Source organism: Stigmatopora argus, chromosome 21, assembly GCF_051989625.1.
Source record: "Stigmatopora argus isolate UIUO_Sarg chromosome 21, RoL_Sarg_1.0, whole genome shotgun sequence".
Classification (NCBI taxonomy): Eukaryota; Metazoa; Chordata; class Actinopteri; order Syngnathiformes; family Syngnathidae; genus Stigmatopora; species Stigmatopora argus.
This window is the reverse complement of record NC_135407.1, coordinates 3,925,203-3,941,213: the sequence shown is the minus strand read 5'-3', so window position 1 is coordinate 3,941,213 and position 16,011 is coordinate 3,925,203. Positions and strand designations below refer to the sequence as shown.

Genomic DNA, 16,011 nt, shown 5'->3' with positions numbered 1-16,011 from the left:
TAGGGATGTTAATAACAAATCTTAAAAAAAAAACAAAAAAAAAACACGATCAGTGCTTGACATGTGGCGAGACAGCAGCGTCAAGAAAGGTGACGGGCTGTCAAGTAGTCACGCATAAAGATCACTAAACAGCGGGCTACTTCCTGGCAGATAACAGCTAGGCAGGACGTACTTTCAAGGGCAACTGATTACGGAACAACAAAATGCAACACTTGCATTTGTGTATGTGTTTGTGTGTAATGTTAGACTCGGATTACAGGCACTTAGCTCATATTGATATACTCCTCTCGCAGGCATGAGTACCCCCTCACTGCATACTGATTAGACAAGCATGAGAGGGAGGCTGCCAGATCAAGTGTGTGGTTGTAAATAGGCCGTTTGTGTGTGCAAAAGACTGTTGTTCCCTGATAAACACCTAACCTTGCGTTCACGCTACTAGTGTCGGCGGCCGTTAACTGCGCCTGTTAATTGGTGACGGAAATTGAGCATTTTAGCTTCTGCCTTTTACTTCCTCCACAATTCGCTAGTTGAAATCGGTGAACAAGCAGCTTAGCGTGTGAAGTGACCCAGATTGGAGAAAAGCATGCGATGATGACGACAACAAAAAGGTTGTGTGTCTTGTAAGGCCTTGATTTTGTTTTTTAAGCATAAGACCTGATTTTAAAATGTGCTTTGGTTTTGTTAGTCAAGAGAAAATTTGTAAATGCCCACGTGATCTGAGTAAGGTGCAAACTAAGCCTTTGCACTTTGACGCCTCAATCTTGACTCCTTCACTGCTATTGTGATGGATGTCTTATCATGTACGCTATTTTTTAATGTTTCTGTTGTGAATTTAAATGAGTTAATTTACTATAAGACATCTAAACTATTTAAAATTGGATTGAATTTCAGACTCTTCAAAAGCAATAGACATTTAACAGTGTTAATGTGAGCCAATGAGTTAATGACTAAATTATGAAGTTGCTTGGATATACTAAAAGAACATTTCTGCAGTTCTAAGTTGCGTATTGATCCTGTAAACATGGTTTAGATATTTTAATAAGTGGTGACAAGTGGTCAATGTTAAAGGAGCGTAAGAGATGACATCAATGATAATTGATTTTTTCTGTTTTTTGGGGGGAAAACAACGCCATAATTTTCTCATGATTTAGCCTGACCCATTTGTAAAGTATTTTGTCTGTAGTTCAATGTTTGGTAACAGATGGACAAACTATCTCCCTAGGAAAGACAATGACAAGATGCCAACATCTGCTTGCACGCATACTGTACATGAATTATGAAGTAGCCGAAATAAAAGTACACAAGGTTTGCCCACTAACTTTCCCACTAAAAATAAACGTGACCCACCTCTTAAATAAAAATGTACAATTGTAAAGAGTTACTCAAACATTACATATTTAACCTTGATGTTGCTTCACTGAGTTTAAAAAAAGACGCACTTCTTACAGCCTGCCCTGGAAGATTTTCATTCTTGCAAATACGAAATGATGTGTATTTGTGTATTTTCAGATGTTTTACTCATAACAGTATTTCATAGCTTCTGACTGCTCGTCGATTTTTGGCAAATTAGTATATCGATCAACCTTTCCCGTGAACAATGGGGATCTAATCCCCTCTCGGCCATTAGCGTGTAATTTATTTGGGGGTCCAGGGGGCATAATGGCTTGAAAACAGCTTTTAGGGACATATGGCATTAGCATTCATGTGCAGGTGCAGGATGTCACTAATGTGCATCCCCATTGTGGATACGTTTCTTTGTGTTTCCGTACACACCGGTGGTATACAAGTGGGTTTTCTTTGGCGGGTTGCCAAACCAAAAGTTGGCACTGCCACATGAACCTGAGGCTACTTTAGCCAATCAGAATCCTGAAGATAGTCAGGGAAAAGACAACTCTGGTGCATATAGAAAACGATTGTCGATGAATTGACTGCTAAATGGGTTGGAATTTTTACTCAGCAAAACTGCAGCACTGGTTAAATAACACACAGACTTGCAAATGACTTATGGCGCAAAGTTCTTAACTACATGTTGCCAATGAGTTCTTGGTATAAGAGATGGTCGGCCATCATGTGGAGAGCAGATCATGTATTAGCGCATAAGTAGAGTGTAATGTCTATACACAATGTTATGTATATTGTTTTGTTTCCCCAGGGAATAAACATCTGATTTGTTTTTTGCTGTCTTCCTTAACGAAGGCAATATGGTCTATCTGAGAATCCCATTCTGATTTAGCCGAAATATTTCAATATAGTCGTAATTCTAGTGGCCTAAAAAAATCAGGATTCAGGTCAGAATATAAAAAAGTACACAGTACAAAGCTTATTTCATGCTAAACAGAAGACGGATGCACTACTTTCCCGATATATCTCCAGGGAGACCTTGTTAGTTTACTCCCTTTGCAAAACATTCTCACATCTCAAAGGAGCCCCCATGTGGGATTGGGTTGAAGAGTTCATATTTGCAAAATAAATGCAAAGGGGATTACGGGTCTGCCCCGGAGTCCATTCCGCAAGATGGCTGTACACTTTGACACATAGTTGGCATGACTCATTTTCCATTGGGAAACCAATGTTTTGGAATGGTGGATTGAGTCTGTTAGAAGGCTAATATGGTGTAAATAGCTGCAAGCTGGGTGTTAGGAGGTGGTAATGGTATATTTTGTAAATATTACAGCTATTTTATTCCAATAGGCGACCTCAATATGCAATTTTCAGTGCATTTCAATATTAAATAAAGTGAAGAGGTACTTGCACAATCAATCACACCCTACACTATTCTTTAATCTCTCCATATTTCCTGTTTTGTGCAGAAAGTTTAGGGCAACTACAAAATCTCATGATACTCAACTATTCTACAAAAAAGTCCATTATGGATTATTCATAAGGCTAGTTATCAAGATCCGACCAATATAAAAAATTAAAATCACAATTACTCCCAAACATAGTGTGATTTTTTTGGTCATTACGTATGTGTTGAAATATTGCTTAAAAAATATTCGGAATAAAAATTCAATCAATGAATTAATCACTTAATCCCATATTATTGATTCAGTCAATCCCATACACATTAGATATAGTTGTACCATTTAGGTTGTTCCGAAACTGAACTTGGTGGAAATCCCTACAATTAATTTGTGTCTAGTGAGTCGTAACTATGTTTCAAATATGGATGCAATCTGGGACAATCTTTAGGAGACGTTGTCAATAAAGACCCACTTTTGGAAATTGCTTTAGTGGGTCTACTCTTCTTAGTTGGCCGTCCAACCCCGTTTCTATCAAATTGCATAAGCAATCCGACCCTTTTATGACTGAAATTAAGAAGACCGTGTGACACGTTTGCAGCTCATTAGAAATAGTGCACAGGTCGATAAAGCATTAAACATAAATGCAAGTCATTATACCCTTGTCATTTCTAATTAAAAGGTGGAGCCAAATGGTTTTGAAAATTTAAAAGTAAAATAAGTGAGGCGATTCATCACAGCATATGTCAGTCCTCTGTCATTAAATTTAGGATGTCTACTGTAATAATTTAATTTTCCTACCTGTCAACCGCTAGCTGTAGGTAATTTTATAAATACTGACGCATATCCCAACAAAATGGTAAATAATCTTGGACTTCATATCACGTGCAATCTAAAAGAAAGTTAATGCTAAGTCAACTGAATTGATCACTCGCTATAATGTTTCCAATCAGAAAATTGACTTTACGTTATTGACAAAACATTCATTTAATGAACAAAACAAGCCTCTTGTAAACTAGTGATCACCTGATATGGGTTTTTCAGGATCGATACTGATTAGTAGTCAGAAGAGGTCGATAACCAATGTTTGGAACCGATATTCATTTGCGGTAAAAGTGTAAAAAATAATAATAATGCAAGCCCTGAACTTCATAGAACTTTGTTGAATCACACAAATATATATCCATGTACAAAGGAAATGAAAAAGTCAAAATTATCTATTTGATCCCTATACTTAAGTGATGTATGTTATTGAATGTAAAATTCAACCCTCTGTTAGGCGACAATGCATGCATAAAGGGATTACATTTGCGTCCAAATATCGGCCCCGATCATCGCCCCGACCACTTATCGGTCCATCACTACTCTAAACATTGACACCGAGTACACTTCATAACAGTAAATGTCACTCACCAGATGGTTGGGGGTTCAGAACCTTCCACTTCCAGATAATCATACTTCTCTTCAGTGTGGAAGTCTGTAAAGACGACAGAGATGGTGTCTCCGGGTTCGGCCAATAGGATCCAAGTACAGTCGGCCTGGTTACCATAGTTGCCGGGGTAACCGGGACTGGTCACCACCCCACTGCCGCCCCGCACAGTGCCCCCACATGTGTCCTCAGCTGTCAATCAAATCAGAGTAACAAATAGAAAAACCTGGGTTAGGGAGAGGAGGAGGGATTGAAGGGCGGAGTTTTTTTGTTTTTTGTTTTTTGGAAGGGTGGGTCAAATCAAGGAAAAAAAATGGAATGGAAAACTGATTTCCACTACACCAAGCAGGCAAGCCAGCCCGACGCCCCATCTTCTCTCTCCCAATATGAGCTTGACTCTTCGTCATTTTTACGTTGTATGGCTTCGGTTAGAAACGGGGTTGCCAATTTCTGTTAATGATCACTTTGTCAAAGAAAAGTTGCGTTATAATTTTGGCCATCATAAGTATTGGGGGGAAGATTGGGGGAGTTAGGCTGCAGTTCTTGTGGTTTAAACCCAATGCCATTTTACTCTCTCTCACTCTCTCTCTCTCTCTCTCTCAATTGACTTCTGACAAATACTGCAATCATTGATTGATTTGCTGCGTAACAGATAAAGACACATGGATTGGCGCTGTGCACGGCATAAATTATAAAGATAATTTATACAGAAGACGGAGTGGGGGAGAAACATTTGACGACATTGAACCTTTTTTGCTCCACTGGGACATCAGTTGTTCAATGTTAGCAGTTGTTGCCAAAATTGATCTCCCAGTGGAAAAAGATGCAATGTAAACAACATTTTCAACTATAAATATAAATTATGTCAGAATAATTTATAGATATACAGTACATTAAAAGGAGGCAGTTCTGGTAGACAACAGACACAGACACCAGAAAACGCAATTTTGACATTTACTGGACGAAACAAATGCCAAACTGCAATTTATCATTGATACAATGACAGTAAGGCACAACCCCTGCTAGCTGCCCAGAGGGAAGAGGGTGACAGTGCCCGAACCACTTCCTCACCAAGCAAAAAGTACAAACAGATCTGACGTACACACACGCACACACACAACTGACAGGAAATACAACACAGAAGGAGCCAGGAATAGACGCAGAGATCACACTGGCAGTTGAGAAAAAACAAAACAAAAAAAATACAGGATGCAAGGAAGGACAAATAAAACAGTAGGATTTAAACGTTAGGTTCTCATCTGTGGACTTGCAGCAATCCAATCTAAAATACACTAAATATTGTTGGCGAATGCATTGTTCAGGAGAGAAACTGTAACCCTGTTGCCTACCAACAAGTCATAATTAATACATTTTACAAGCAACAATAAGGAATGCAAGCTTTGGTGTATATTTGCTCAAAGGATCCTTGCAAGGAAAGGCTTTTTCTTCATCTGATTTCCCCCGGAATATTTTTGGATATTCAGTCAAACTAAATATACACCTTTGCATATTAGTGGCAGTATAATCATTGCTATTTTGGTCAACAATGTACTGCCTATAAAAGTGCATTGTGTTGCTAAAGGGGAAAAGGTCAGGCTGTTAATGATATTATTTGGAGTCAAGATTGAGACAGGAGAGCCATTTTTAACCCCCACGGTACGTGTTGATCGCAAATCTTCTTAAAGACAACTTTAAATTGTAGACTTTTGTAAGATGCTTTCACACCTCGGGGTAGCAAGTTACTCGGAATAGCTGTGTGTCAGCGGGAAGGCAACCTCACATTTAGAAGAAGGTGAGAAAAGTGTCTGACACTAGCATCGACTCCTATGGTGTTCTGTGTGGACATACTGTCGGAGAAAACCTCCCCATCGGTATTGGAATGTTTGTAGTATCACATACAGTACAGGGAGAGTACATGGGCCAGAAGGAGTTAATCCATCAGCAAGTCATTTTCCCCTCTGTGCCACCGCTCTTTCGCAATGTAGTCGTATTGTCCACAGGAACATGGGGAGGCTGAATTCATGTTACAAGCACTGACCCACAAGATGGTGGGTTGTTCGTGTGAATGCGTGTCATTTCGCATCAGATCAGCAGGCTACACTCTTGCCCTTTTCTTTACCTTTTCCTGCAGTCATACCAGATCTGCACCCCGCTAACGTCTGAACTTGTCGTTTGGCCTTAAAACATCCGGTGAAAGGCATAGATCGGGCACAACATTGTGGGGCAACTACATTTCCGATGTTGCTGGAAGTACTGGGAAAAATGGTGAGTAACTTTGAAGTAATGTAACAGCGTTCTGTTACATGAAGTGCAGACGGAACCGTTCACCTTAGCTAGTGCTTTAGTAGTGTGTATGTGCCCTTAGTCTTAAACTAGTTTTCGAATAAGTCTTCTTGTGGCGACAGCTAAAGTCGGATGCGTGGTTGCTCCAATTTTTTTTTTAAAAAGGGCAATAACTGAGACCTCAGCTACTAAGTGATTTCCCTATGTGGTGACAGAATCAGGTTCTTCTAATTGGTTTCTCTGTTTATCGTGCGTTTTATCCACATCATTTTCATTTTGTTTTCAAATTCTAGTTCCGCCAAGAAATTATTACAATACACTAGTCACTCCCAGCCCAAGATAATCCTATGCTCAATTAACAACAATAAATTCCAGCCGAATTCTCCACGCAGGTGTTTATTTCAAGTCATAGCCACACTCTCGGTATTGAGTGCTATGATCCCTGCTTCTTAGCCTGCTTATCCTCTCATGCCTTTACCATAACCCCCCCCCGCTGCGCTGTCATCAATATCCCAGTCATCAGAGTATTCCTTGATTATCCCGCTCTGTCTTGCCGCATACTTCCTGGAGATCTGCTCTTCTTACTGATGATTGCTTTTAATACATTTTCTTTCCTTTTTTACCTCTCCACACCTCTCTCCAACTGCTATAACTCCCACTCTTGTTTGCGTCACTCCCACGGTGCAATCCGTATTGCCGATCCCCCAGCACACATATTCCCCAAAACACAGCGGCTTCAATCAACCGCTGTCAGCGTGAAGGGATTACTGCCCGTCTACATCATCTGCTTTTATTCCTCTCTTCCCGGACTTTAGGCTGCATTCATCCTCACCCTGACTAGTACTCTCTTATCTACATCCACACAGCCATCCATCAACCTCTCCATCCATTGTGTGTGGTACTGCTCCATGTATAACCATCAGCCATTCTCGAGAGGTGGCGCTCGCATCGCGGTGTATCCGCTGCGAATAATTAAAAGGCTACGATATGTGCATGACAACTGTGCAATGATTTTCTCCATATCTGTCAATCTTGGTTCTTCACTTGATATAAATGCTAATTAATGAGTCACCCCTACAAAGTCTGCTGTCCATAAACTACAAAGTAATCAACGTTAACTTCCTTTATTTTAATAATAGTAAAAAATAAGTCCTGCAATATTGGGCATCCTAATTCCTTGAAAAGACGTCTGCCTCACTTCCTCCCTTCGGGGGGAATCCGTTTCCAGTTGGACTGATAGCGCGTGAGGAACCTGATGCCATCTGACACCATCTGGCTGACTACCCCCACCTACTAATCACCCCTCTAAAAATCCCAGTATGTCATGACCATAAAATATCTACACGGTGTAACATGTTCGGTTCTACATGGATCAAAGACGATATTCATTTTCAATCATAACGACTATCCTTTGTATTCCCATAACAAAGCCTCATGGTCCACAAAAACACATTTTGTTTTAAAGATTAATCTAGGTTTTAAAAGGCAAACCTACTATTGGAAGGGTTAGCAATCAAACCCAAACGCATTGACCAACCAATTTTGTGAATCTTCAAAGCAGTTCCTATAAATACAGATTCCTTCATCATAGAACTGGTATTAAATTAGCACAATTTTTCCACAATTCCTCATGCAAATTTTCTTGGCAAGATGTGTGAGCTATTTTTATCAAGAACTCTACATAATCCCAAATGTTCAAACTCGGTTTTGGAACGTATCCCCCACCAATAAAACAGGCGTTGTTTCTATTATGCTCATCTAGAGCCAGGTGTCCACTGTTGTTTGAAGGCAGGTGACATTTACAAATAACTATTTCATTTAACTTGACCGGAGTCTTTTATTACCAGTCAGTGTTTTATTTTTTTAACACGTTCAATCGCGTGAAGAACCCTGGCGGCTGCCCTCCCTCATTCGCCACCTCTATATATCATCGGGAAAAAAGTGACAGCATAGCAGTCATGCTGGCCCATAAACAGAGTCGGCACGGTGACCTTCAGTGCCGCCCACCATCTGTCCACATATCAAAGAGCAGATGCTGTCTGCCACTCAACTAACTTGCCCGACATTTAGCCCAATTAAGGCACACGAACGATGGAACGCTCCATCATACGGAGGAGCCACGTGACGACGTCCATGATGGATGGCGTTTTTAATTCTGACTGTATAAACGTTTGACCCCTGATTAAATTCAATTTCCGAGTCGGATAGAATCCGGATGTCATTACACGGAAAGGTAGCAGAACTGATGGTTGGCTGTTACAAACGAACTAACAAGTGTTCTGCTTTGGCGGTAGACATTTTTCGAGAGTGAGGCGATTCCAAACATTTTATGTGACAACTGATGTGCAATTTTGAAAGTGTTCTCCAGAAAAAAAACAGGGTCTTGATTAACACCTTCCAGCGAGACACAATCGAGCTGGCATGTTCCCCTCGACTAAGCGATCCGATGAGAGTGATTGCGGGAGAAAAATCTATCATTTCGCGAGCGTCTCCAAGCTTTATTTCTCTCTGCGTCGTTGAGCCAATACCATCCCTACTGTTTTGGAAATGATCGCAGCCAAGAGGAACGATAAGAAGCGGTGCATGAGTTAAGGGTAAACAAAGCAATAGAGACAAGACGGCGTCGGTTAAACTCCGGAGGGCGATGGCGATAAATTAATCAAGTCCGACCCTGTTTTCTCATTTGGGTGTTGAGCTGGGTTTCTAAAAAAAAGAAATCAAGCCCAACGACACATTCCTGAAGTTGGGATTTATTGTCGATATTGCTCGTTCGATGTATTTGCAGGGATGAGAATGAGAGTGACCGTTGTTAATTGGTGAGTGCAAAAATGTCAAAACACTCCAAAAAAAAACCTCAGTGGGATTTGATTAGATTTATATAAAAAACAATTGAATACAACAAGAACTAGGACCAACTAGCGTTATTTTTGTAATGCTGATCTAATAAGAAAGCAGAGGAAATTAAAATGTACTTAAATTTGACTTGTTTTTAGTCTATAAATTAAACCAACAGGCTTTTTTTAATTAAATACTTGTTAACAAGATCTGTGGTTATTTTTGACTATTTGTATTAGTGTTTCATGTTCACTTTCAATGTGTTTATATTTTACTTGAGTATATTTTTCATTTGCTTCTGGTATAAATTTGATGAGATGTTAACTATTATTACAATGATTACATATAAATCTTAATGACCACTAATATTAAGATAAATAAGGATTAAATATTAATCCATTTGATTTATTTAATAAAACGTGTAAAACACTGCATTTGTTAGTACGACAAATAAATGTAATTTAGCATTTTAAGTAGACTTTTATCACATATTTGGACATTTATCAGCCTCAATGAAAAAGAATGGCTATGTCAAATTAGTTTCTCGTTCAAGTTCTTTGAAACATATTTTTTCCCCCATTTGGGATCTCGTATTATCAATCAGGCATTTAGTGTCCTGTACGTGAAAATTACAATAACAAAGAAATCCCAATGAACAAAATGTAAATCACCACCAAATGCATGATGAGTTGTTACAAGTAACATCCCTGGGGCGTCATTAACTTTTAGCACATGTGACAAAAATGAAGATGAAGAAAGGGTTTGACGCATCCGAAATAAAAGGTTAGGCATGACGAGAACGCGCTGAGGAAAAAATTAGGACGCCGTACTGTGAGAAGTGTCGCCCGTGTTCCCAATGTGAGAATTCTTAGCAGATTGCTGTCAACTCGTACGGCCGCCTTTAATAAGATGCTGTCACAAAGGATTTGATAGATAAATGCCACACGTTTCACAACTTAAAAAAGGGAGATCTGGTCTGTAATTGTCGAAATCCTCGCAATTCCTTCCACTGGCTGTAATGCTTCCTTAAAAATACTCTTGTTGGTATCTTCCACAACCTACACTGTAAAATATGTACTTTTCAAGATTATATTTCCAACTGATCCCTGCCTATTACTTACATTGCTGTAAAATAAAAATGACCACTTGTCGCCCTTCCCTAGAAGATGATAGGCATCCAATCGTGTGGCAGCCAATGATCCTTTTGCTAGAAATTTCACTGAGTTTACCACTAGCGGAAATCCAATCCATTTGAAGCGGGTGGGTGGCAGCAAATGACCTTGTGTGTTTTTTTTTGCTAACCTCCAACTACTAATAGATCTAACGCCATCAAAAGCAGACAATGATTGGAGCAATATCTGACCAAAATGTGATAGCAATTACTTTACTGTCAAGTGAGTGTGCAGTAATGTAGTATAAGAACAAAAAGAAAACTAGCATGCATAAAATGTCCTATTTACGCAACAATTCTCAGTCAGTTTTTTTTGTTAAAAACACAACCCATCCACTTAACCACTTTTATCCAATAGTGAAGTCGCCTGAATGGTCGCCATTGGGCAATCTTTTTGGGTGGAATTGCAAACAAGGCGCATAGGGCTATAATCCTAACAAGACTGCAATGAATTAAAATTAGATGACGGACAAAGAAAAGAGTGAACCGCCATGAAAAAAAACAAAAAAATGCCAACTTTAATACGCCTCGTCCGATTGTTTGTGCGCGAGCCGAATTAAAAAGCAGGCGAGTGACAGCAAATCAAAGCAAAAGTGAATTTATCTGCTCATTTTTCTTGACGAGTTTATTAAACCTGACCTACGTGGCAGGAAGAAAACAAACCACTTTTAGCTTCATTATTGTATGATTATTATTATTTTTTAACGGCCTGTCAGGCATCTGACACGCTATGATGATTATCTATTATTTTAACAAAGGCTCAACACAAACGCTAAATCAAAGACAACAAATAATTCTGGTGAGCCGGATGTCATTCTATATAGCTTCAACTGGTTTGGTCTTATCTTTTTAAATTGTCATCCTTCATCAATTTCAAGTATTAAATTCTGAAAGAACCATTTAATGACTCCGACCAAAGTGAATACAGCAAAAAGTAGAAGTACTCTCGACCAAAAACAAGCTAAAAGGCCAGCGAAATTGAACAGAGCCTTAGTAAATCTCATTACTGTAATGGTTGTTTGTCTGTCCACTTAAAGACCACCCTGTAATAAAGTCATCTTCACAAGAGCATCATGCAGGCTTTTACGGCAAGTCCAAATGGAGGATCTGGCCATGCAAACCTTCGATTAAAAAAAAACAGGAAAAGGAAAGAGTTGGACGATTAAAAAAAAAAGTGGCGGGCTGGAGGCAAGGCAAAACCAATTAGAAGTCACTGTGGAAGACAGTGGGCGGGTGGGCAACCGGAGGGTGAACGGAAAGCAAGACGGATGGATATTGGATAGAGACAGAGAAGATCAAGACGGTGATGAGAAGGTGGGGGTGAGATTATTGGGAAGACAAAGGGGAGATAGCAAGTCGGATAAATAACAGGGATGCAGATCGAGACAATAGGAAAGAGGATTGAAGATTGTTTGACGAGGTAAATTAAAGATCGGAATCCCAGATGCTGTGTGCTTAGCTTCCTTGTTTACTTGCAGGATGTTGTTGACAATACACGAGTGGCAAAATAGATGAGAAGGCAAATAAGATGTAAAGCATCTTGAGAGATGACTTCACCCTAACGAGACAGCTGCGCAAAAGGCAATGGAGCCGTTGAACGGTGATTGCCATTGGCGGTGTTAAACGACCAATCCGTTTTGACTGGGAGAGAAAAGTGAACAATCAAAGTTTATATGAATTTGGTGGCCATTCTTGTTTGACGCTGCTTACCAAACAAAAAAATTGGATTAAAAAAAAATTGGAAAAAATTCCTTGCCAGAATCAATTTGTGTTTAAAAAGTTTTTTAAATTATTATTAATTCTAAATACCACATATGAGCACATCTTTTAAGTTCTTGATTTTGTCTTTATCAGTTTTTTTTAACCTCCTTTTAAGCCAAAGAGCATGAATTGAACGCGGATGTTTTTCATCTATATACTCAATTTTTTTGAATTTGTCTCAATTTCCTTGCTGCTGATGTTGACGCGTCTTTTGTGTGGGGGTGTTTTCCGTATAGTTTGCGTGCAGACTCCGACCCCGCCGTAATCTTCTAACATGTTAGCAGCTAGGCCCGCGCTCACGTTTGCGAGAGAGTGCGTATTTTGAATTATTGAAGACGCTAAAGCGGTCCGTGGGGGGGAAAGCAACACGACTCACACTTCTAATATTCAATACGTGTACGCTTCAAATATTCATGGCCTGAAGCACGTTGAAATTTGTCAACCTCCCGTGAACGGACATGAGGCAGCCCTGTTTTGGGGTGTAAAATTCACATTTTATCACATAATCATTTTAAGAGAAAGAAAACTACAGGGGTTGTATATCATATTTTCAAAATAACAAAATTAAAACAATTAAAAAAACAATGCCATTTTTTCGGTCCAGTCAAACCTACAAAAGAAAAAAAAAAGATGTTTTCTCCAATTTTTAATCAACAATTAACATTGTAAACTTTCACTACATGAGAGCGACTTCCCTTCAGGGTAAAGATAATGCTCTACACTGCCGATTCCCTGGAAATACAATTTATCATAACTCTACGCCATGCATAGGTGAACAACATGATTGCCTGCCTCACTGTGGAAGAACTACTCATGCGCGGTGATTCGCAAACCACGGACAAGCCGCTAAACTTTAACAACGTGTGTCTGGTTGCCGCCACAAATCATATCCAAGTGTATTGTTCCATGTTCATGCTAGTTGAGCTAAACAGACAATCAAAACCAAAATGCCACTCATACGCATTCACGTCTACTGGCAAAATGTGCATTTCTATGCTTGCATTTACTTTCCCATGTTGGGGTTCCATGGGAAATGAATATAAATGAAGGAATATGTGCAGAAAGAGCACAAGTGTTGCACTTATCCACTTCTAGGATGGAATAGGAAATGAGAAAATAATCATAATAGCAGAGAAAATGTACACTTAAATTCCTTGAATGTATGATGTTAGACAAGGCCACATGATAAAAAAATATTACAAAAATAGGTGCCCTGTCACAACAGACTGTGGAAAGTGAGGTAAGGCTTTCTATTTAACCACAAATTCCATTACTTAAACATACACGCACATACAAGGTAGCTGTAGTGAGCATCACCCATTTAAATGGTCCTCCTACAAGGAAATTTCCATCTAATCTGGCAACAAGTCATCTCACCTCGTCTCTTTATGCTATAAACACATTATGCATGTGCATGTAACGTCACAACAGGGGTCCCGGGGGGTAAACCTCCTCACCCCGAAAAAAACAACAACAACACACATCTATCATCATTGCCATGACAACCTGGGATAGAGATGTCAATCAGTGAGAGTCTCCCTCCACAGGGGTGGAGAAAAGTCTGCATGTTCAATTAAATCATGAAGACAACCTTCACGCATGTATGGAGGTGCTTAAGTTCATCATTGGGTGATGAAGATTGGAGATTTGAAAGAATATTCAAAAAATAATGTATCAAGACACACAGATCCATAACTGAAATGGTGTAATACGAATCACGTTTGTGTCACTTAGCCTCTCCGTAGTTAAATCCGATGATGTATTCAGTGTAAGGAATAAAGCAGAAGTCATATGACCCAATGGAAAACCGTCATCAAGATTTGTTGACTTTATCATGCGACGAGTTGGAATATTAAATTTAACGTGGATCAGGGGAGGAATTTCCAAAGAACATGATTGCAGGGAGATTTCACCATTCAAGTTCAAACCGGAGTCAGGGTTACCATAACACGGCAACTGACACGGAAACATCTTAGGCTCTTTTTACATCAGATCTGGGGCGCCTACTGAATGGTAAATATTTTATATTTAGGCCTCTTGACTCTACAAGCAAATATAGCAATTGAAAAACGAATATTTAACATTAAAAAACATTAAAAATGACATTTTTTTGATGCCACTGGGGCCAACAACACTAGCAAAAGCTTTGTTGTTTCAGTTCCAATGTTATTATTATCAACTCTTCATCGCCAACACATCATACGTTGCTTGGACAAAGTAGTCTTCAGTGAAGTGTTTTGATCAAAACAAAATAATACTTACTAGCGGGTCCACTTCATTCTATGTACTCAATCCACTAAGCTCAGTGCTTGGCCAGACAGAAAATATTGAGCCATATATAATACGTTTCCATGTCTCCTACACGACACTTATCCAATAAAACAATAGCTTTTCTTGGGAAAAACAACAACAAAAACTGGCCGCCACAACAACAACAAAACTCAGAGATCAAAAAGCCTAACTTCAGCTACAATACTTCCGGTTACCGACTCGTTAGGCGACTTGGTCAACAGAGAAATGGGATTAAAATCGTGTTTTGCTCTTTTTCAAAGGATATTTTTACAAAGAAAAGGACTATAGGCTTTGGATCGGTAAAACCCAACCTATGAAATTCAGTAAACTGCAATAATATTAACAATAACTGCTAACCCACCCGGCTAAAATGGATTGGCCATTAATGGCAGTGAAATAATTACAAGTCCTCCAACATATGCCTTCTCTCTCTCTCTCTCTGTCTCAAGAAAAACCCTGATTAAGCTTTTCAATGTCAGTGTTCCTCCCTGACACATCCTGATCATAACCTTTGGCCCCCCTGTTCTCTCCCCAATACCTTTCTGTGTACAAGTTCCTTGCTCACCTCGCTCCCCTCTCATTGTCAGATTAAACTGTCTATCCTGCCGTCCCCCTTGAAATCCCCCGTTACACACCACCTCAGGCTGTGTGTGTTCGTGCGTGCGTGTTTGAGTGTCGGTGCGTGTTTGGCAGGCCAGACACGCTTAGTGAGCATTAAACTGTCACACATTTTAAAAGGCACAGAGGTGTGCTGCAGGGGAGGCAGCCGTGTCGCAACTACAAAAAGAGCAGTGTCACTTTCTTAAATATGTAATGTGGGACATATTAGTGGTTCATGTCTTTAAGAGGAAGTGGCTAGATTAGGAGATTGACATCAGACATCACACACAAGACGTCTGGTCAAGCTCTGACCTTGAGGAATGGACTTATTCAGAATTCTTTGGAAGACTGGCTATTAAAAATTCACCCAAACACAATGACATGAATTCGCAATTAAGCGGAATTTATCCTTCTAGTCATTAATTTCATAGCAGAACTGCATGACAATTTTTTTAACACAATGTACCTGCTAAAATTATTTTTTACACACACATACTCGTCAATGGCACTGAAAGAATTATTAAATACACAAACTGCCATTTCATGTTTGATTATAATTGGGCCTCTTACTGATTTTGGACGCCGTCATGATTTTGGCACACAGAGAGGCAGCTATTTACTCTACAGTGCTGAATGTAAAAAGTTTACACTATCAGTGAATAGTAACTTTTCCATTTCAGCGCTTCTCTAACGCCCTTCATGTTACCCCTTATCTTTCTTCTGCGTGAATCCTATCAGAAGTCTCTATTTTTATGGCTTCATATTTGTAGAGGAGTCAGCTAACGTGGCCTCAATTGTTATTTTGTCAGAAAGTTTCCATGTTTTCATTACGTACACAGAAAACCAGATAAATGGTGGACGTGAAATGAAGGCAAATATAAATTTGGTCCATCTTTATG

General features: G+C 39.4%; 1 protein-coding gene across 6 annotated transcripts in view; it reads right to left on the bottom strand.

Annotated features, from left to right (window-relative positions):
* The window catches only part of csmd3b (CUB and Sushi multiple domains 3b), a 185,887-nt gene that overhangs the window by 91,317 nt on the left and 78,559 nt on the right, over positions 1-16,011 (bottom strand). For all 6 annotated transcript variants that reach the window (XM_077590441.1, XM_077590443.1, XM_077590445.1 and 3 more), the window contains exon 5: positions 4,155-4,362. In XM_077590441.1, the coding sequence (XP_077446567.1) occupies positions 4,155-4,362 (208 nt within the window). The remainder of the gene's footprint in view (positions 1-4,154; positions 4,363-16,011) is intronic.